This window comes from Carassius gibelio, chromosome B13 (assembly GCF_023724105.1).
Source record: "Carassius gibelio isolate Cgi1373 ecotype wild population from Czech Republic chromosome B13, carGib1.2-hapl.c, whole genome shotgun sequence".
NCBI classification, from domain to species: Eukaryota; Metazoa; Chordata; class Actinopteri; order Cypriniformes; family Cyprinidae; genus Carassius; species Carassius gibelio.
This window is the reverse complement of record NC_068408.1, coordinates 26,526,751-26,550,009: the sequence shown is the minus strand read 5'-3', so window position 1 is coordinate 26,550,009 and position 23,259 is coordinate 26,526,751. Positions and strand designations below refer to the sequence as shown.

Genomic DNA, 23,259 nt, shown 5'->3' with positions numbered 1-23,259 from the left:
CACAGGACCGAAGCTGGGGTGATCGGGCCCCCGGTGCAGCTTGTACCAGTGGGACCTGTTTGAAATTTGATTTGTATGCTCATTCTATTTATTTATTTGTGCTATTTACACAGTGTTTAATTTTTTTCAAGTTTGTAAGTGTCCAGATACAGAAACATACCCAGAGACATAACCACACGAACACGACATCGAACACACTCCAAGATGGGTATTTTAATATATTTTGTATGTATTTGAGAGAGATTTTGTCACAGTGTCTGCGTTGTGTTCCCTGGGTTTCCACTAGGTGTCCTCCTTTCCCACGGTGTCTGTCACTTTATGAACTGTCTGTTCCCTTATTTGGTCACCTTCCTCCTTGTTTGAGTTAATTGATTATTCCCCACCTGTCTCCAGCTCCCTCATTACCTTCTGTGTATTTATACCCGGTCTGTCTGAGTATGTGTCACAGAGTCCTTGTCTAATGTCTTGTTATTCTGTAGTTTTGATCCTGCCTTGTGTTTTGTCTGTTCTTATTTATTTGGATTTTCTGGTTTTGACCCTGCCTGGACTGTTTACCCTTTTGGATTGCCCCTTAATAAATATCTTACCAGCACTTGGATCTCTCCGTGTTTCCTGTATCACCGAACGTGACAGATTTAGCCTCGCCAAGCCGCTTGGTTCCTCTTAAATCATCCCACTGGGTCCTGGCACAGCCTCTCCAACCTGAGTGCTCACCCCCCTTTCCCACCGTCTCGTTTTCATAGGTCATACCACTAAATACATACTGTATTGTAATAAATAATTTCCAAATCAAGTACTGTGGTGTTAACATAGTAATAACATCTTTGTGATTTGTATTTTGATACCATGGTTCTGATTCTTGTAAGTGTACCATTTCATTTACACCCTGCTAAAAAACAAATAACAAACAAACAAAAACAATACAAACCATCACATAATTTGTAATGCTTTTACGTGTCATAATGGCATTTATATTGGTCTTAATGGAAACTGCAATGGTCCCTGTGGGTCTCTATGGATAATTTGTCACCTTTTATTGATGGCTTGGTAAAACCACTGAATCCAAATGGAATATGTCCCAAAACACACTACAGGAAAACATTTTTTTATTTTTATTTTTTTTCTGGTTAATAGTTAATAGTTTGTAATGTTTCTCTAATTGTATTCTATGTTTCTATAGATTTTTATAGATCAGGGCAGTACATACTTCAAGGTAGCTAAAGAAATACCATTGTATTTGATGCCCAAAACCACATGATATTGTCATGGTGCATGTTCAAAAACCAAGATAGTATTGCCTGCCATATTTCTTTTATGTTAATGTGGTCAACACTGCATAAATATACTAGTCACACTTGATATCCTTGAGCAAAGGAAACCTGTTGATCTGGAAGACACATACTTTGGCAGAAGCATATTTGACTGATCAAAATGTGGGTTAATCTGAAGTTTGCTCCACCGTCTCTCTCCAGACTGCCAGCTTTCCGAATAGTTTGGCGTCATGGCTGTGAATCCATGACTATTGGTGGAGTGACTTTTCCCTTGGAGCAGTAGTCTAAAGACCCTCAGTCTGTAGTGTACCCTGAGGGAGTAACACACACCAAATCCAGAGAGAGGCAACCTTTTCAAGTCAAAGGTGCGAATTGACCTCCAGAGGGGCTGATCGCTTTCCAAATGGGATTTTCTTGAGAAACAAGTATAGCAATGCAGCTTGAGGATTTGAAACCTTGAATACAGGCTGAGGAAGTATGCAACTGTAAAAACAACAGATGACACAGTCTACAACAAGAGAGACCACTGCCAATGGGGCAACAGCTTCAACAGTATTGAGTACGAGTGTAAACCCAGCGACACACACACCCTCACGTGGATCAGTAAGGAACTGTTCCTGTTAAAGAGTCTGTGGTCAGCAGTGAGATGAGACAATCTTGTGAAGAAAGAGACACTGGGCTAGACAGAATACTGTCATTCTCATTGAAGTATGAATAAGAGTAGGGATGCTGCCTTTCCTGTTAGTGCCGTGTGACTTACAAGTTTGTGAAGTGGGAGTTTTGTTGGATTTTTCTGATGCAATAGTTGCACTTTACCCTGTTTGCTGCAGTGTTGTCTCTTTTAAAGTTTTCCTTCCAGATGTCTACCACAGAAGAACCCAGTGAAGATGAAGTTTACTTTTATATTTGAGTTTACAGATTTTATATAGATTTCATGTTAATCCATGTAGAGTTTCACAGTAAATTTTACCCATATAGATATATTTCTAGTGTGTCTTTCTATTTATGAGTATTTTGGAATGGTGCAACGTGATTTACGTATAGTAATTGTAAGTTGGGTGTATTTTTCCATATTTTTGCACTTTTCACAATGGTAATACTGTTTGAAAGAAAAATAAAATATGGCAAAAATGGGATGTGGTGTGCTGTAACTGAGTGGTCTTGGACTGACACATGCATGCAGTAGAAGAGGTTTTCAGACCGTTATTACCGAAATACCCTTATTGTAGATTTTTTGCTCATCCCACAGCTGGAAATGGCTGACAACAGAGAGTTACCAAAATAAAGTAGCACTTGGCTGTTGAAATGATCTCAACATGCAGCCAGCAGGTGGCGCTCTAGCATAGTGTTTATGAAATCTAAAGAAGATTAGGTGTTAGTATGCTCATAAAACATTTTAAGATCCTAGCATCTTAAATGAGGTAAGACCCTAAGACCACGATAAGATAAAGTAAAGTGGACCAAGAGCACTTTAAAACCATCTTAAAGGGTTTAGTTCTAATTGAATCAGATTAGATTTCAACATACAAATATATAGGCTACTACAATGCGAACAGTTTAAAAATATACTTTTTTTTTTTTTTTTTTTAGGTGATTTTATATTAGGTTACTCCAGGCTTTCAGTCTTTGAATTGGAATATTTGTAATGGTTTTTAAATAATTATCTTCTGCTCACAAATCCTGCATTTATTTGATCCAAAAATACAGTAAAATCAGTAACATTGTGAAATATTTTTACTGTTTAAAATAACCGTTTTTCTATTTGAATATATTTTTAAATGTAAGTTATTTCTGTGATCAAAGCTGAATTTTCAGCATCATTAATCCAGTCACATGATCATCATTCTAATATGCTGATTAAGAAACATTTATTATTATTATTATCATCATTATTATTATTATTACTACTAATACTATTATTATCAATATTTAAACCAGTTAAATGCATTTTTATTAAAGATTCTTTGATGAATAGAAAGATCGAAGCATTTATCTGAAATAAAATTAGCTTTGTAACATTACACACTATACCATTCAAAAGCTTGGAGTCAGTAATTTATTTATTTATTTATCTCTCTCTCTCTCTCTCTCTCTCCCTCTCTCTCTCTCGCTCTTCTTTTTAATAATAATAATATATTTTATTAATAATATTTTTTTAGCAACAAATCAGATTATTACAAAGATTTCTAATGATGCTAAAAAAATCAGATTTGAAATCACAGGAATAAATTACATTTTACAATATATTCAAATAGAAAACAGCTAAATAATAAAAAATATTTCACACTTTTGCTCTACTTTGGATCAAATAAATTTGTCTTGGTGAGCAGAATAGACATTTAAAAATAAAAAAACCGTATATACTTAGTACTTCTGTACTTCCCCACCAAATAAAAAACAAAACAAAATGTATTTAATCTCTCAGAGATAATATAAAATGACTAACAGCTGTGAAGTAATTTTTATGGAGCCAAGGTTTCCCGTATGTAGTGTATCGAAGGACCGCCCATCAGCGCCTCTTGTCCCCGCCCCCTTCTCGCCTCGTCCAATAGTAGCGCGCCTCCTCCGCCCCTCCCCCTCGCCGCCCTGCGGCTATTCCTCGCGTCGCTGCTGCAGTGAAACCCACGGAAACGGGCGGAAAATAGGTTACTCTGCTGTCGTGTCCAAAACAGCCTATTCTTTACAAAACAACAAGACCAGGAGCAGAATTTCCCTCTTATTTTTGTGCTCTCATTTACTGCTGTTCATTTCCGAAGCGGAATTCCGTCGCGCAGGCAGCAAAATGGTAAGTAACACAACGCATTCACTGTAAACAAATACCAAATATCATAGTTTCAAATGCATCCTGCAAACACTGGTCAACAAATACAACGTTTGGCTGAGCTGTCATAACATGAAGATTTCTGGGTTCCCTATCGTGCATCTGCCAGGTTGATGATCTATTCTTAGTCTATTTCATGCAAAGTGGTTGCAAAATGAACGCTTCCCTTAGTAACACAGCACTGAATGCGTCTGCTGCTCTGTGATGCTGTGTGACATTTAAAGTTAAAGCCAGAGCCATTAAGTATGACATTGGCTATTACAAGAAGCCATTTCTATCATTGTATCAACAGTTTGATAAATAGAGAACTGGATGCCTTAAGGCTCGTATTCAGGTTGTCTTTATTATTTAAAGTGTTTCATCTCTCCTCTTATAAAATGTTCTAGTTATTTGAATTGTGCACTTATCCATACAATCTAGCCTACAGTACTACAACTCCAGCCCTTTTAATAATTAGGATTATAAAAACAGTGTTGTGGTGGTATCCGATGGTAACACCATGATTTACATGGTACTTAAAAGAAATAAAAAATAAACTTGTTACTCTAGAGATGTTGTTGTAACAATGTTGTAAATCTCTATTACACTAGAAATTCAGTAGTGAATTCAGTCATGCTTCAGAAACTCATAACAGTTGGTTGTTTATGTGACGAAATACAGATTACGATGGTAACAAGAAGATACAGTCATACTAATAGAGCTGTACGATTAATCGAACGAGGTTAATCACGATTTTCATGTGTGTTTAGTCAGTAAAGCCGGTTCTGTGATTAGTAATAAATCTAAAGCTACGCAAAATCACATTCATAATAACAGATGATATAATTGTAGGATTATAAAACCGCTGAAAACGTTCTCAATTATGACAGATAAACCACATGTTGCCGTAGTCCTGTGTTTATCAGTCATGTTGAATCAATGAAAGCAGTTAAATCTTCTTTTTATTCAGCCGCAACGACGGACATTTCCTGGATTTCTTCTTCGGGGCATATTTCGATTTTCAGCGTGAGAGCGCACTTTGGCCTTTGGATGGATATTTACTGCTTATCATGCAACTGTGCTTTACTGAAAGATACGCAATTAATCAATATTAATTGCCTTTGCGATTAAATTTTGATTAATTGTGCAGCCCAACATACTAGAAGCATCACTTATAGTAGCCTTAGAAAGCTGCAAGCTTCTGGCTTATTGTTTCCATTCAAGTTAACTGGAACAAAAACTAGGTCTGGCCTGCCATGTTCTGTTCCAGGTCCTTAGGGCTTCAGCGTTTTAATCAAACTGTGTGCTGTTCTTTTTCTGGAAGAGTCTTGTGACAGACTGACAGCGGTCGGGTCAAACACAGGCCTGAAATACTGAGCTCATGTTGGGACGCGTGTCAGACGAAAACTGAATCTCAGTCTTTATGAAGACTGATGTGGTGCTGCTTATTCAGGGCTGGTAATTCATCACTGACTGTGTTACACATATTGTGTTGGTGTTCCTGTAGAAGAACCAAAAGCAGTTTATATCTGCTCTTAAGTGTGCAGACTGTGGCTCTGACAGATTTCAATAGTTTTGAAAACTTTGGTGACGCTAGAAGCGCAGAAACATTTCAAGTGGTCATATGATGCTTTTTTATAAAGATCATTATTTTGTGTATTGGTTGTAACAGAATATGTTGACATCCTTTAATGTTCAAAAAACACACTATGTTTCAAATTCTGTACATGTAGGTCCTCTGTGCCCCGTGTCTCTCAAACGTGTCGTTTTCTACAAAGCCCCTCCTTCTGACGAGCACAGTCTGCTCTGATTGGCCAGCTGAGCCAGTGCACTGTGATTGGCCAAACACCACAAGCACTGGTCGGAAATGTAAAACCCCTTTCCATAATTGCGAGCGTCATCTTTCTAAATATATGTAAAGACAGTTAATAATGTCCTTAGTTTTACAATCAGTTCAAGCTCAAAAGAGGAACGGAGTCGTGACAGACACAGTGATGAATAGGGTAGGGTATCGATTGGGTTTTTTACAATACCGGTGCCATTTCGATACTTTTAAAATGGTATCGGTGCCTAAACGGTGCCAGAACTGATACTTATAAAAAAGTAAAAAAAAAGCCACAAAGTTGCTGTATAAGTTGACTAAGAGCACCATTCATATATATATTTATATGCTAATATGATAAAGTTTTCATTTTTCTTTTATTTACATTTAAACAATGATTTACAGACATACAGAGAGCATATGTGCATGATTTTTGAGGCACCGAAATCTACGTTCTTCGGAAATTCAGTTCAGTGCATACTGGCTCCATAAGTACCCAACCCTAGTGATGAAGCTTGTATTTGTTTGCAGTACACAAGCCAGGGACAGTTAAAACAACTGACTCCACTGTGTGACCATCTCTCTCTCTCTCTCGTGTGCGCACACACACACACACACACACACACACACACACACACACACACACACACACACAACGTGCAAAACTCCACATTTGAACATTCCTAAATGCATCTATTTTCAGAAGAACAAATAAAGTGCTTTTGCTTCCGTCTAGATACACACAGCATCTCTGACATGACTGCTTCAACACTGTGTTACTGAAACCACGCCTTCTTTCTTTGCATCAACATGTGGGCGGCATTACACATATATTTCCACATAGTGACATAGACATGTGGGGGCGTGTTTGAATGACCTGTTTTTTGAAGGGGACATGGCAGAGTCTTAACTTTGATAAAGAATACGTCTTTGGATTTGAGACTTTAGTGTTTGCAACTTTACAGATCTTCTTTATGCACCAAGAGAAAGAAACATTTTATCATATGACCCCTTTAAAGATGAACCTTTTTCCAAGCTTCAGACCCTCACGAGGTGCTGTCGCCACTGTAGTTGGCTTTTACTGTAAAGATCTAGGCTCCTCTCAGTGTGTGCGGATGATATTGCAGCTAGAGAACTGCTTTACTTCAGTATTTTAGCTGTTACAGCTGTGGGCAAACATCTTCTGCAGTAATGGCTTTTATGGCCTTTCCTTACAGAAGAGTGTCATGTTCATTAGGATCTGCAATTCAGTGAGTCGGGAACTAACACGCTGTATATATGACCCTATGAAATTACCTCTGTGTGTGTGTGTTTACATTCAAACACTAGTCCATATCACAATGTGATTAATCTGTGACATTCTGCATTGTACAGTGATTTTAATACAGTGTAATTCTGATGTTTCTCCATCGTGGAGAGTTATTATTAGGATGCCTTTCTGGAGTTTTCACTGGACATCATGTAAGGTCTGGTACATACTGCAGTTTATTCTGTGGAGAACCGCCCACATAGACAGGAAGAGTCTGTCTGACATGTACAGCTAGTGTTGTTCCTGCGTGGAGCGGAGATCAATAGGGAGGCTAGCAGCTGGCTTTCTCCAGGTATCACACACACACACACACACACAAACACACACACAAATTCACACATACACTATAACACACTCATTCACAAACGCACACATATGAACAAACACACACACACACACACTCACTCACAATAACACACACACACACACACACACACACACACAAGCACTGACACACACACACATCCACACACACAAGAACTGACACACACACACACACACACACACACACACTCACTCACTATAACACCCACACACACAAGCACTGACACACACACACACACACACACATCCACACACACAAGCACTGACACACACTCACACACACACACACACACACACACATCCACACACACAAGCACTGACACACACACACACACACAAGCACTAGTCAAGCGGAGGCCGACTCTCAGGCAGTGTGCAGCTGTTTGTGAGCATTAGTCATTTTTCTGTGGGCTTCGTGAAGGAGAATGAAGAACGATCATATCAGTTCTCTTCCCTTTGTTACTCATTCTTGCTATTTTACCAAATAATAATCTTAAGTTTTAGGGCTGATATTTTAAGTTATTACTACGTGGATATCAGAAAACATTCTTACGTTGAGAAGCGTCTATTTTAAATATATTCCTATAGAGTCTAATGCAAACCTTATAGAGCCGGGAGAATCTCACAGAACCGGTGTCTATTCTTTGTTTTGTGAAAAACCAGGAATGGATCGTAATGCCATGGCTACGGTTTGAGGTGTGTGTAATATATGATGTCTAACCCCATCACAAACCACTTCTTTACCCTCAAACCGTATTAAATGTAATTGGCCTGAGCATCAAAGACACAGTTATGATTATGGTCAGCCATAAGCAGCATCTCCAGCCATGAAACATCTCTCGGTCTGTTTTACTCTGTGTTATTGAAGAGGTTTGGTGTGTATTTATGTTTGCTTTGCAGGGAGCAGCATTTACGTTCACCGTGCGGTCTAATTGACTCTGAATGGCCAATGCATTATTTATGAACTGGACTCTTAGGTCTTCCAGACAATGTTCAGCCCACTAAAGAGTTCATTTCCATCTCAGAAGAGCCCGCTAATGAGTCAGGATTGCATTAGATGCAGTCTTCTCTGTTTTTTGAGCTGCAAGGCTTAATTTTCTCTTATCTACTCATGGATGGTAAGGTCTACTGTGAATAATCACTGCTGTAAATCATGTTTATTTTGGACTCAGGGGATTTGATATTAATAACCCAGTCCCACTCTTCAAAAACACTTCAGATGCCATTTTACTGCGGCTCTACATTTGCATACACCGCTTCTGCTTTTCACATCGGTTTCATAGCTTTGTCTGAGGATGCAGGACAAAACCACAGAGAGTCCTGCAGAATCAGAGTAACTCTGTCAATGTAGAAAGATTGTGAATTTGAATTAAGCCAGATGAAATCTACGATGAAATAATGATATTTACCTTTTTTCACTCAAAACAGAAGGAATCCATACTCCTTATGTGTGAATAATCTCTCATCTGTCCCTCAGTGCGGTGACAGATACTGAATACGGGCCTTTGAGCCCTTGAACTGAATGGCTTTATAAATAATAAATCAAAGCAGATGGAGATACAGAGAGTGGAGCCCTTTAGTATTTCATCTTCTAGAACAGAGCGGCAGCGTTTGGCTTTGTTTCAGTATCTGTGTCAAAGCCAAAACGTTCTTATGCAGAATTATTATTTTTGCATGATGTGATCATGTTATTTTCAATGTGAGGTCAATTTGGTGGTGATTGACTCGTCTCTTCACAGGTGTAGAGCTCATCTGACATCTTTCTAATGGTTTACTGACTTTGAACGTCTCCCAAATGACACGAACATGAAATATGATGCTTATTCATATTGCTCTCTTTCACACTAATCTATTGTCTGTGTGTATGACAGAAGCCATGTGTAGTGCATTTTAAGAAAAGCACATGGGATCTGCATGTTCATGTTGCTCATGTTTTTTTCTTTTGTAGGGAAATGAGGCAAGTTATCCCCTGGAAATGTGCTCACATTGTAAGTATCATTACATTTCTAGTTATTTTGCATACGAAACTTTAATTTGCTAAAATGTCGATCAAACCTAGATGTTGCCTGAAATGTGATCACTCATACTATCTAGTCGTCAAACAGATACGAACAGATGAAGTAAAGCTCGTCTCCAGAGATGCCAAGGCTTATTTTTAGCTTTGAAACTTTTCAATTAGTCTTGCTTCCCTTTGATGTGTGTGAATGTTTAACGCATGCAAAACTAAGCCAGAGATCAGAAGCGTCTACGCAGGGCCAGGGAGTCTGACACACGCTAGAGTTAGTCATTGTGTGCCATATTAATGACAACTCATGCAAATGACACACGGCACCAGATCTCTGACAGAGAGGAAGAGAGAAAGACGCTAAGAGCCATAGCTTGGAGTCAGCAGCTCTGTGCACATGAGCTCCAGCGCAGCTGTTAATGAGCTGTGAGGATCTGGCGCCCGTGGGGCTCGAGCCGCTCTCAGTCTTACCTCACCTCACCACATCGTGTGAAGAGCTCTGCTAGAATTAGGGTAGCTTGGGTAACACTGTGTGTGTGTCATGAAACCACAAAAATGTGTGTGAGCTTGACCTGTAACAGCTTTGGCAACTTCAGCAATCTGGAATACAGATGAGGTCAAAAGTTTACACCCCCCTTTCAGAATCTGCAAAATGTTAATTATTTTATAAAAATAAGAGGGATCGTATAAAATGCATGTTATTTTTTATTTAGTCCTGACATGAATAATTTTTGTATTTGAACCCTTTCCAACAATGACTCCATCTTTTCACACTGGGGATCAAATTCTGGAAAACCAAATAATTATTGGGAACTGAAAGGATTTTTCTGAAGAACAGCAGGAAACTGTTCAGGACAAACAAGGGACTCATGAACAACTATCACTAAACACAAAAACACCGCTGTGGATCATTCAGCTAACAACACAGTATTAAGAGTCAAAACTTTTGAACCGGGTCATTTTTTTATAAATTCAACTATTATTTTCTCTTATGGACTGTGTAAACATCTTTATGCAAAATATCTTATTCACTTCACCACAGAGTGTGAAGAGCATTTTGCAGATTCTGAAAGGGGGATGTAAACTTTTGTCCTCAACTGCATGCAGCTCTCTCTCTCACACACACACACACACACACACACACACACACACATACACACACACACATACACACACACACACACACACACACACACACACACACACACACACACACACAGGACAGCTGTTCACTGTATCAACTCACGTCTGCTTATGGGTCTGTCCATTTGGAGAGCTTCTGGGTAAAGCGAAACAAAAATTAAGAAAATTTATTTTAGATAAATACATTTTTGCATTGTGATTTTATTACAGGAACAGTTCAGCCAGATTATAGCAGAACTGTATTAATTACTCCTTTGTTTGTTGATAAAGTACAGTGTTGTTATTGCTTATTTCAATTTAAAGATAAAATTGTTGCAGTTAAACAAATACTACATACTTGAAAACTTAAATGTCTTTATTTTTCTCTTGACATAAACTGGGTGAAATCCTCATTACTGAAAGCATCTGTTTTGATTTTGATTCTTAACTATATAAAAATATTGTAATGAGATATATTAATATTTTCACTGCTCTAGCTCTTTTCTTAAAGCCACTTCACTAATTTGTAAAGATATGGAAATATATTCTTTGGTTTTTCCCATTTTGTGGATGATTATTGGAATTTGGGCTTTGTTTTCCCTCTTCTTTATATTTCATTGAAACAGTAAGCAATGACCGGATAAGTTCATGTTTATAATCACACTGGAGTGCTCAAAATTGTGAATATGAATGGGAATATACGTTTAGAGATATATTACTCATAATAATTTATATGGGTGCCAATAATTGTGTCCAATGAGTATTTGAGAAAAACATTTATTTCATAATGATATTTCCCCCCATTTTAAATTATTTTTATCCAATGAAAGGATACATTTTTGTGATCATTTTTTTAAATAAAATATTAAAAGGATTAACAATGCAGATTAATTTTCACAGCCTTTGATCCACACACACACATATATATATATATATATATATATATATATATATATATATATATATATATATATATATATATATATATATATATATATATAGCATAATATACATATATAGCATATTTTTTTGCATCTTTTTATTTGTTCACTTTTGGATGAGACGGTGCAATTCTTTTGATCACATTTTAGATTTTAAGCTAAATTTTACCATGGGTCAGTTTTGTTTGATATATACATAAAGAAACCAACAGAACTAGAAGAAAGTCTGCTGTAGTACACTTGATGTTCACAAAAATGCACCGTCTTCAAGTAATCTATTGAACTCTTTTTGAGGGGTGGCGCCTCGCTCATGCAATTGACCTACTTACAGAAGTGTATGTGGAGTAATGTACTAGCATGTGGCGTCCCGAACTGTCTGTGAGTGCTCAAAATAAACCCGGCCCATGTGCTGGAGTCCCGTGTCACTGGGGGTTTTCCTCAGGGCGCTTTTGGGGGCTTCTTATGAGCTCATGGCTAAAAACAAGTGTTCTTGGGGTCTTGCCCAGTGGTCATTAATAGGGTGATGTCAGGCTTTGGCTGTCGGCGACAAGAGTAACGTTTATGGATCTGAAACAAGCTGTGGTACACGAAGAGAAGCTCAGTTCCAGCGCTCAGACTTTATTTATACGTCCATGCAGCTGTAGTCGGCGCATGATGAAACCCAGTTATTATTGAAGCTCAAGTATGAAATATCACCTCTAGGCAAAGCAAAGCTTTCGAACACTCATGAGAAGCTTAGCTAATTTAGTTGTTTTTCATTTTATTTATTCATGAACCAACTAATCATCTGAATTAAAACAAATCTTAATTATAAATGCTTAATTATTCACAAACATTGATGAGACCATATTTTCTAGTACCATCATACAAGGCTATTAAAAAATAAAAGTAATGAACACTATTACTATTTGAGGGTGCTTGATTTAACTCATTTAGTGGATGAATGGGTTTTATTGGCTTATGTCACACCACTGAATAAAAAATAAAACAAGGTCATTTCAACTATTTATCTTCCAAAAAAATTCCAAAGCCATCAGAAGGGAAAGGCTGTCTCAAGCAGAGGTTATCCCACTGGATAGTGAATGCTATTGTCCTGGCTTATCAGACTCAAGACCTGCCATGCCCCCTGGGGTGAGAGCTCACTCAACTAGGAGTGTATCTTCCTCCTGGGCACTGGTGCATGGCGCCTCGCTAACAGACATCTGTAGAGCTTGGCTGGGCGACACCTAACATGTTTTGTGAGATTTTATAATCTCGGTGTAGAGCCAGTGTCCTCCCAGTTGCTCGCCCCTTCGGGCCAGTAAGGACCTGCTCGGTGTCAATCCGCTTGCTGCGTCACTCCACTCCAAGGGTTGGATGCGTGCGCTATTCCCCTCGGGTGAGTTCCTGAATTCAGAACCCTGGGTTCCTCCAGCGCTGTTCAGCCCCGAAAGTGTTGTGATTCTCCTTTTTTTTTAGCAATCCCATGCGTGTATTTCCACAGTAAGTCTCTTGGTAGCATGTGTCTTACCCTTGGCAAGCCACCTTGCCAGCTCTGTTGTTGAAACTTCCACCCTGCGGCCGGGTCTCTCAGAGACTCATGTGTATGACCACCATCTGGCTGATACCCTTTGTAAGTTCTCCTATGAGCAGGCAGCCTGCTAGCATACGTCCAGCTGGAATATGCTACCCAGTGCATTCTGTCATGAACTGATATCATGGTCTTTATGATCCACACACCTGTAGTTGCCTGACAACACAAGTCTGTTAAAGTAGAAGAACTCATTTAAACAGCTGATAATAACATCCATCCAATCAGAAGTGATCAGTGCTGAAATAACTGCAATCAAAAAGGCCATATGTGCACAATTTATTTGATCAAAAATACAGTAATATTATTGCAATTTAAAATAGCAGTTTTCTGTGTAGGTGTTAAAATTTAGTTTATTCCCGTGATGCGCAGCTGTATTTTCAGTTGAAATATTACGAGAATAAAGTCTAAACGTTTTAGCGGAGTATTTTGTGGAAGTTTCACAAATTTGGAATTTTCACAAAGAAAACCGTATAATTTAATGAATTGGTTCACATTAATACAGTGATCTGATCATTAAAGAGCTTGAAAAACACATTATCGTAAGACACAGAATTTGTGTTTCTCTATAAAAGTAATTTTGAAAGCTGAGACTCCCAAAAAGCACAAATCTTATTGATATTGGATGGCTGGTGAACTACAAATAACGAATGCAATGGAAGACATTAAATATTATTTCCAAACATACTGTCCCGCGAGTATGACACATGGTATGATTTCTGCTTATAATCCCACATATATTTGTAGTGTATTTACAAAAAGGGTTAAGTGAGAGCTACAGCGCCCCCCAAAAGGTAAGTTGATTGGGTGTGTGAGCCGATGTTAAGATAATAGCTTCTTCCTGTTCGGTCTGTTAATAAATATCATTTTATTGATATTAAGCTGTTTCCGCGAGTCCTTAAAATTGACTCTTCCTCATCACAGTAAGATGATGTGGCCACTCAGACGCAACAATATTAAATTAAATCTCGGTGGCCTGGAAACTTCTCCCGCTGCTCTCAATCTAATTTATCATTTGCATGTGCAATAAAGGCTATACTTTCAAACGATTATAACTTTATTTCATACGATTTAAATTCTCAAAACATTTAGACTTTATTCTCAAAAAATTTCGACTTTATTCTTGAAACATTTCAACTTTATTCTCGTAATATTTCAACTTTATTTGCGAAATATATAAACTTTTGTCTCGTAATCTTAGTATTTTTTTTTTTTTTTTTTTTTTTTTTTTTTTTTTACGTGATACTAAAACGTAGAAAAGTGTTGTGCTTTCCAATATTTTTGGGAAAACCGTGATCCATTTTATTTTATTTTTTCATGGTTCTTTGAATATAAAATTCAGTTAACAGCTTTTTGTGTGTGTGTGTGAATTATTAAACCCTGTGCTCTTGCTTATAATCAATATAATGGGTTTGTGCTGAATGAAATAATTTGTTAAATGGTAGTATATCACAGCTTCCATAAATATATCGATAATAATCAGAAATGTTTCTTGAGCAGCAAATCAGCTTATTAGAATGATTTCGGAAGAATCATGTGAAAATTCAGCTTTAATCACAGCAATAAATTACATTTTACAATATTACACTATAAAAATGTATTCACTATTTAAATGTCAATCATTCACAACTTTATTTAAAGTTAGAGTGAAACCGTTCCTCACCGATACAAATGTGTGCGTGCATTGCCCATGTTTTGCTTGACATTAATTGTATTAGTTGATTGACTTGTATTAGCCGCAGCACATTTCAGGGGATAAAAATGTGACATAAATGTAAAAAATATGTGTTCATCGCTGTATAATGAGAAACAAATTACAAATGCAATGAACACACAGGTACTCGGATTGGCAAGTATTAAAAAATAAAAGTACCTGTTCTGGGAAAAAAGCGGTATCAGTGCATCCCTAAAATGCAGTCTCTGTGACGTATTTTAAAAGCAATAAAACTCTCTTGACTGGCAGTGTATGAAAGGGCAGATATGTTTTAGAGTTGTGTAGGGTCATGTGACTGGATCTGAAAGAGCTTACAGTAGTGAGTGAGTCTGATATTCAAGGCTCAGCAGTGCTGTTAGTCAGCGCATGGCTCTTCGGTACGGTGCGATGGGCAAACCTCTGTGTGTGGTGACCCGAGCGATGCCAGCGCGAGCCAAGGATCCCGTCACGGGGTGTGAGTGTCTCATGCTTCCTTCATTTGTTGTGCTGTTTGTCTGATGCTCAGATAGACGGGTGAGCGTTGGTCACGTGTGCTGGATTCAAGTGTTTGCTAATGTTGTCCATTTCTGTGTTTGTTGTGCATGTGTGGTGTCTTCTCTCGGTCCACGCCAGTCGATGCTGATGAGATTAAAAGGCTGGGAAAGAGGTTTAAGAAACTCGACCTAGATAACTCGGGATCCCTCAGCGTGGATGAGTTCATGTCCTTGCCCGAGTTACAGCAGAATCCACTGGTGCAGAGGGTCATCGAGATATTCGACACGGACGGCAACGGAGAGGTGGACTTCAAAGGTGAGGCATGCCAGAAATCATTCGGCTGTTTGTTTGAAAGAGGAAATCTTACATTAAATGTGTCTCATAAAACATGTGCAAGTGACAGCAAATGAAGCCTATTTTAGCTCTATGTGACACTGTGACCTAACTTTTATGACGAGTAAGCACATTTGATCCGTTTCACATAAACGAGGATCTCATAAGTGCAGTAAAATGACTTAAATTTCAGTTGAATCTAAACCAGTATAAAGGCAACAAATAATACCATGACATGTTATATTAAACACTTTTTTTATTTTTGTAAAGGGTTTTTATTTTTTTAAAGTAACTGGGCTATGATGCAAACAGACTAAATGTTAATGTTTCTTAAAATAGGCGTTTTTTTTTTTTTTTTCTTGTAATGCATCATTTTTGATTGTTAGGCTATGCTACACATGTTGATGAGTTTGGTGAAACTCAAGGTCAATGCCGTGTAATGATTTTTATGCAGAATTGAGGAATGTTTTCTGTGAGAGCACTGCATGCAAACACACATCATGTGTATGAACTCAAACTCTTGAGCTGTGCAGCTGTGAAATGCTTTAATTAGCTCAGACCTGTTGCATCACATCCTGAAAAGAAGCCTTTTGTGTTGTTTGCCAAAAACATTCACATTCTCTCACGCTGATTCTGTCTTGATTAAAAAATCTCTTTATTTTTTTTTCTTTTTCTTTTCAGAAGGGTGATTATAGTTAAGTTAGCTAAAATTACAACCATTAAAGGTCCCGTTCTTCATGATCCCATGTTTTAAACTTTAGTTAATGTGTAATGTTGTTGTTAGAGTATAAATAATATCTGTAAAACTCTAAAGCTCAAAGTTCAATGCCAAGCGAGATATTTGATTTAACAGAATTCGCCTACAAAAAAACGACCGGTTTGGACTACACCCTTCTAGTTCCTGCAGTAATGACATCACTAAAACAGTTTTTTGACTAACCTCTGCCCACATGAATACACAAAAAAGGGGGGCGTGGCCTTGTTGCGATCTGACGGAGAAGAGGAGGAGCTGTGTTTGTTGCCAAGTCGTCGAAACGCTGTTATTTTCATCTCGGAGTCCAATCATCTTTGTTTGGGCTTCCCAGGGACGCTGTACTTGGAGATTAATGGTTACAATTTATGTTTAACTCTGTTCCCGAAAATTATAATCCACATGTAAAACTATGTGCAGCTCATTTTGCTGAGGACAGCGATCTTCCTCAATCTCAATCAGTTTAATGCCGGATTCGCACAAAGATTATTCTTGAAAGATGGAGCAGTTCCCTCTTTGTCTGGAGAAGGGGTTGTTTATGGACCACAGTAAGTGTATTTTATTATTTAAGTTGGTGCGTTTAACAGTTTCTGTAACTTTTTACACAAAGGGCAATGCTGTTTAGCTTTGTTAACTAGATGTTAGGGCTGTGCAAAAAAGTTGAATGTGATTTTCATGCGCATCTCATCAGTAAAAACGCTCCTGTGATTATAAATACATCTCCAGCACACACTCCTGTCCACTTGCTTCTCAAAACAAGTCCAATCACGTTTCCAGGAGGGCAGTGCGTGCTCAGCTGCTGTCGAATCACAACACAGGAACCGCTGGCCCAATCAGACGACGCTGAAAAGGATGAGATCCAGGATGTGCTTCAGACTGTGATTGATGAAGCTCTGACACATGGACTCAAAATTGATATTTGCAACATCAACGCTCCATTCAGCCGTGAAAAACAGTGTTTCAACGACACTGCCACATCCTCAAAATGCCAAAATGTGGCTTTGCATATTTAACAAACTGTGTAACAAGAAGCTTTTTTCAGGTTAAGTTGATTCACAAGAAGATGATTATCTAGGCCTTATAAACCTCAAACTGTGGCACCATCAGAGAAGCTTAAAGACTGAACTATTGCAGGAGTCTTCCTCCTTCAGCTTGTTTCTCTCTCTATAGTCGATCTGCTTGTATCTGTCCTGTGCACTCAAATTGAGCGCGCTCTTCTCTCTATCATTACTAGACACACACCTTACTGCTGATTGACTACAGATGTGTTTTAGGACTCGGCCCAACACTGCGGTCAACATCAATTTCCAGCAGTATTGTCCACCTGATTGCACAGATACTGAATCACTGAACATTTTGAGTGTTTACCATCATCCTTCTGCATAATTGATGCACTGTTTTTCTATTTAACACTAACGCTGCTTTGACACGATCTGTATTGTTAAAAGCACGATATAAATAAAAGAGACTTGCGATTTCTAAACCGTAAGGGAAATGCCTGTGTGTTCGTGCAGTTATTGGTGTAATGATGTGTTGTTTGTGTGTGTAGAGTTCATCGAGGGCGTCTCTCAGTTCAGTGTGAAGGGTGATAAAGAGCAGAAACTGCGCTGTGAGTACAACACACTTCACCTCTGATCTCACATCACTCAGTGCTGGACTCTCAGTCATCTTCTGCTGTTCTCCCGGACCCAGTCGCTTTCAGGATCTATGACATGGACAAGGACGGCTACATTTCCAATGGAGAGCTGTTCCAGGTGCTGAAGATGATGGTGGGCAACAACCTGAAGGACACCCAGCTGCAGCAGATCGTGGACAAGACCATCATCAACGCTGACAAGGACGGGGACGGGAGGATATCCTTCGAGGAGTTCTGTGCTGTAAGACCATTTCAAACAAACACCACACATTTATCTCTATTTGAACAGCTTTTTAATAACTTTATTATTTTTAAAGGACATTGTATTATAGATAGAAGTGTGATGAGAGAAAAAAGTTGGGATTATTTTAAAATGCAAGACATTTACATTGTTACAAAAGATTCTATTTTAAATAAAGCTGTTCTTTTGAACTTTCTATTCATCTGTGACTCCTGAAAAACAATATCTATCACAATTTCCACAAATATATTAGGCAGCACAACCGTTTTCAACACTGATAATAATCAGAAATGTGTTTTTAGAGCAGCAAATCAAATCAGAATGACTTCTGAAGATCATGCGACTGGAGACTGGACGAATGATGCTGAAAATACAGCGCAGCATCACAGAAATACATTAGTTTGCAGTATACATGCATATAAAACAGTTATTTTAAATTGTAATTATATTTCACAGTGTTACAGTTTTACAGCCTCGGTGAGCAGAAGAGTTTTCAGTCCAAAAAAAGACATTTCAGTATGATTTCTTTAGGGAAATCCAGTCTGTTATTATTTTGACTGTGGTCAGTATGTGTTCCCTCATGAAGATATTGAGTGTTTAAAGTCTGATGACGACTGGTCACACCAGGAGCCTGATAAAAGCTGTTCACAGGTTAATGTTTGCGTGTGTCGTCAGGTCGTCGGAGGTCTGGATATACACAAGAAGATGGTGGTGGACGTGTGAGTCCATCTCCAGCAGATCCGCTTTCCTCTCCATCCACGACGACCTGCTCCAGATATCCAGCAAATGCTCTCTGTGTGTCTCAATGGAAGTATTTAAGCCACTTTTGTCCAATAGAAGTAAGTGTAAGTGTTACTGAACTCCAGTCTGCTCTTAACCTGGTGTAGCACTCGATGGGCTTACGGACTCCATTCAAGAGGAAAGAGCATCGGCTTCTTCATATTTATTTAGGGTTTTTTTTTATATTTATTTGGTTTCGTCTTTTTTAAGATCTTAAGTATGATATAATAAGTATATGTAGGTATGATGTGCCAAGAAGAAAACCATCAGAACAGTGCTGTGCAGAAGCTTGTTCGATCGCATGACGTAAAGACGTTGGCTTCCTTCTGTTACACTTTGTGATATTACACTATTTATATCATTCTAGCATTTAACCATGTTTAATAAGCGTTTTGTATCAATGGTGATGTAATGTTTATATTGTTAGGTCCGAAGTGTTGAGACGGTCCAGCAGAGAAAAATGATTGGGTTTACTTGAGATCTAACAACCAAAGCTTTCATCATTCGATCAGATGATTCGCTCGTGCCATCTTTCTTTCCGTCGTCTGTAGTGCGTGGATTATACCGATGGCCATCTTTTGTGACGGCAGCAGGAGATCCTCAAAACCTCTGAATGTTTACACGCATGAGAGGAGCAGCGTAACCAAATTCATCTCTGATCTCAGCATATGGATGTCATACGTCAGTAATAATGCCACGTCTGAGGCTTCTGCTGTATCTGTGCTTGCTTTTTGCATGATTACTTTCATCTGTTCCAATGGTTTACACCTAAGCTGTGAAATTTCTATCTGATATCAAGAGAACTATGAAATGCATTACATAAGTTGCCAAATTAGATTCAAACAGACATCTATTGCTTTCGGATTCAGCTCACATCATTTGCCCATTCGTTTTGTAAATGCAGATTTAACAGGTTCTTTTGGTGAATGAAAGCGTGTCTCATACATATGAAGCTCGTCAGTTATGGGATGTCTATTCTGCATGCTGCATCAATGCAACTATTATGGGATATATGGACTGCTTGATACCTTATGAAACAATAAACATGTAAAACTTTAGTGCTTGGATCCATACGCGTCTGGTTTTGTTTATTATCATCTGAAGAGTCACATCAGTCAGCGTGTGATTCAGGCCAATATGGCACTAGTATTAATGTAAACAGTGATTTCTGCTGTAGTCCACGAGCGGTGTGTTAAAACCTCTCGGCTGCGCGGCTGGCCACCGCCCGGATGTTGCCATACACCTTCGACGGAGGACTTCCTGTAAAAGTAACATGAAGCAGAAAGATTTCCTCTTATTTTGAACATTTCTTCATTAAGATGCATGCGTTAGAAGTTTTATTTCCACTAACCGAGGATGAGGTTGCATATCGCTGTTCGTGCCATTTTGATATTCTGGAAAGATCCCAAAATATGAACCTTCCTGTGTAGAAGAAAACAACACGAAACCATCAACTGTAGATCAAAATACTGAACTTACGGCTTGGTAGCTCTGCATTTCTGTTGCATTTAGATATATAAAAAAATGAAACGTAATGAAACCTGTGCATTAAAATATTGCAATACATTTCAGAACTTTAAATAAACAAATTATTGTGAATATTCATCATATCCCCAGCCCTAACGAAATTCTGAGACCGTTTTCATTTGTAGTGGGAATTCATCAAACACAGATTGAAGTGCACTCACGTGTCTGCGAGCACAATCCTGGTTTTTGTCACGTTCTCGATGGTGAACTTGGTTTTCCCTCCTTTCCCTGCGATCCTGCCGATGGCTCTGGATAAATGATCTCCTTTCAGAGGCTTGACTGCACACACAGACAGAAGAATCAGCGCCTGGACACCACTCTCTCTCTCGTGAAGCGTCTGAGGCTCAAGACTCACCGTCTGTGACATCAAACGTCTCCAGAAACAGCTCGTCCAATCGGATCAGAGCAAGAGCATCCTGTGCAGTGACACAGCAGAACACACTTCATGACATCACTGCAATAATACCACAAGCTCGGAATAATAAGACCATAGAAGAACTACCCAAAGAAAGGGCTGGGTTGAGAATTAAAACTTGGTTTTCTGATGACAATGTATCTTTACATTTATGTACACTAATTTGTAAAAAGTTTGGGATTTTTGAGAATACTTTTATTCATCAAAGATTACACAGACATTATTCTATTTCAAATAATGCTGATCTTTCGAACAATCTGTCCATCGAAGAATCCTTAAAAATTAAATGTATCACTGTTTCCACGAGAATATTGGGCAGTTTTCAACACTGATGAATATCAGAAATAGGGATATAGTATGATATTTGACTTTAGCCGATTTCTGACAAGTGTCTTCCATGCTGAAATAAACTGAATATTTTTCATTTTTAACAAGAACTTATTAGAATTAAATAATGAAGGTTTTTTGACAGTACACTGAAGCCTTGAAAATAACTAATATATATCTCAATCGCTGCATTTTTCCCCAGAAAGATGAACATTTGTAGATAGTTAAAAGCAAAAGAGTTGCAAACATTCTGAAAATCTTTTAGAGCTTATGATTGGTTTAAAAAAATAAAACATTACGCATTAATGAATAAGTCAGTATATACAAAATGATCTGTTTCTTTAAATCAAAACATGCTCATTATTTTACATCCATTACTGCTTTATTTAATCAGATACAGTCCAAAATGTTATTTGTGTAGGCCATTTTACTTTTAATTTTATTAGAAGAAGGCCAACAGCACAAGACATATCAGCATACTTCATATCGGGCTGATGCACATATTTACATTTAAAGCCATTATCGTCCGATATCTGTCCGATAATATCATGCATCCCTAATCAGAAATGTTTCTTGAGCAGTAAATCATCATATTATTCTGATTTCTGAAGATCATGTGACACTGAAGACTGGAGGAATGATGCTGAAAATACATGACAGAAATAATGAAGAGACTCGTGTATTTGCACCGAGAGGAGACACTCACCTCCACCTGAAAGCCCAAGACAAACGCCTTGACGAAGTCAGCAGCTCTGGTCAGAGCAGCGATGTCTGATGTTTCTCTGCACGTCTGCAACACATTACTACAGATGATCAACCCTCACTAATAACACGAGCTTTAATAACTGCCAGCACTCACTTTGATCTCCACGTTTCTGGTTTTGAGGTTGAACCGCACTTGGAGCTGCAGATGGTCCACGATGGGGGTGAAGATCTTCATCCAGTTCTCTTTGAGAGGAGTGTAACGGTGAGCAGGAACAGGCACCCTGCGCATCTCCACCGAGCCTCCCTGAAACACACACAACCCTTACAACACATTCACACACACACACACACACACACACACACACACACACATCTCTAAAAACAGCAGCTTGTTCATGTTCATAGTACACCTATTTGTATACCATGCTGATAGTATTTATAATCTGTAAATTATGTCCATAATACTGCCTTATCTGTATAGTTATTGTACATTTGTAACATATTGTAGAACGTGTATATTCTGTACTTACTGCTTATTGCACTTCTGCTTAGATGCTAACTGCATTTCGTTGCCGTGTACCTTAACGTTACATGTGCAGTGACGATAAAGTTGAATTTAATCTAAGAACAAACTTAAAAATTAACGTAATTAGTTACTTTTTAGAGAATAACGCAATATTTTGACCTATTGGTGTTAAAGTGACTGCCCCAGCACTAGTGTCGTGCTCGGAGTGTATCTGTGGGAGAGCAGGGCTCGAGGTGAGTACCGTGAGCAGATCTCCTGACAGCGCGGGGAGCTGCGGTCTCTTGGCCGGGACCGTGTCCTCCTCAGCCGCGCCCCGCGTCCGTTTATGACTCCTCTTGGATGTGACGGTCTCAAACGTGTCCGTGTTTCCGTCGCAGTCCATAGCAGCGCTCGCCTCCGCCGGCGTGTCTGACTCCATCGCGAAGGGATTTAAACACTGACACTTCAGTCACCAGAGAGGATGTTTACCACCAACATGTGGCTTCTTCAGCCGTGTTACAGGAAGGACCTTATTGCTGCCCATTCAGTGCCAAATATTGCTACTTATTAAAATAATCATATGCGTCCATGCAAGCTGCCAAAATGATTTAAAATTAAGTAATATTTAAAAAATATATATATTACATACAATATTGTTATAGTCTAACCGCATGGTAAATATTTGCT

At 38.5% G+C, this 23,259-nt stretch overlaps 2 protein-coding genes across 2 annotated transcripts; one reads left to right on the top strand and one right to left on the bottom strand.

Moving 5' to 3' along the window:
• Positions 1 to 3,841: 3,841 nt before the first annotated feature.
• On the top strand, positions 3,842 to 20,151 carry LOC127970140 (calcineurin subunit B type 1-like). The gene is made up of 6 exons (XM_052572424.1): positions 3,842 to 4,056; positions 9,475 to 9,514; positions 15,491 to 15,667; positions 17,986 to 18,045; positions 18,129 to 18,313; positions 18,989 to 20,151. Exons 1-6 carry the CDS (start codon positions 4,054 to 4,056, stop codon positions 19,034 to 19,036), a joined length of 513 nt encoding a protein of 170 aa, XP_052428384.1. The 5' UTR covers positions 3,842 to 4,053; the 3' UTR covers positions 19,037 to 20,151.
• Positions 20,152 to 20,155: 4 nt separating this feature from the next.
• On the bottom strand, positions 20,156 to 23,108 carry LOC127970138 (RNA-binding protein PNO1). Its single transcript, XM_052572422.1, has 7 exons — positions 22,835 to 23,108; positions 22,222 to 22,371; positions 22,069 to 22,152; positions 20,976 to 21,036; positions 20,782 to 20,899; positions 20,445 to 20,515; positions 20,156 to 20,353 (listed from the first exon to the last, which is right to left on the bottom strand). Exons 1-7 carry the CDS (start codon positions 23,009 to 23,011, stop codon positions 20,286 to 20,288), a joined length of 729 nt encoding a protein of 242 aa, XP_052428382.1. The 5' UTR covers positions 23,012 to 23,108; the 3' UTR covers positions 20,156 to 20,285.
• Positions 23,109 to 23,259: the final 151 nt, after the last annotated feature.

What these genes read in the sequence shown, in the direction of transcription:
- LOC127970140 (XM_052572424.1), top strand. An exon ending in CCTGGAAATGTGCTCACATT is followed by an intron (nt 9,515 to 15,490) that starts GTAAGTATCATT and finishes GGTCCACGCCAG; the next exon opens with TCGATGCTGATGAGATTAAA. An exon ending in TAAAGAGCAGAAACTGCGCT is followed by an intron (nt 18,046 to 18,128) that starts GTGAGTACAACA and finishes TCCCGGACCCAG; the next exon opens with TCGCTTTCAGGATCTATGAC.
- LOC127970138 (XM_052572422.1), bottom strand. Translation starts at nt 23,011, where the DNA reads ATGGAGTCAGACACGCCGGCGGAGGCGAGCGCTGCTATGGACTGCGAC. An exon ending in TCTTGGGCTTTCAGGTGGAG is followed by an intron (nt 21,037 to 22,068) that starts GTGAGTGTCTCC and finishes GTCACTGCACAG; the next exon opens with GATGCTCTTGCTCTGATCCG. An exon ending in GATATGCAACCTCATCCTCG is followed by an intron (nt 20,354 to 20,444) that starts GTTAGTGGAAAT and finishes TTACTTTTACAG; the next exon opens with GAAGTCCTCCGTCGAAGGTG.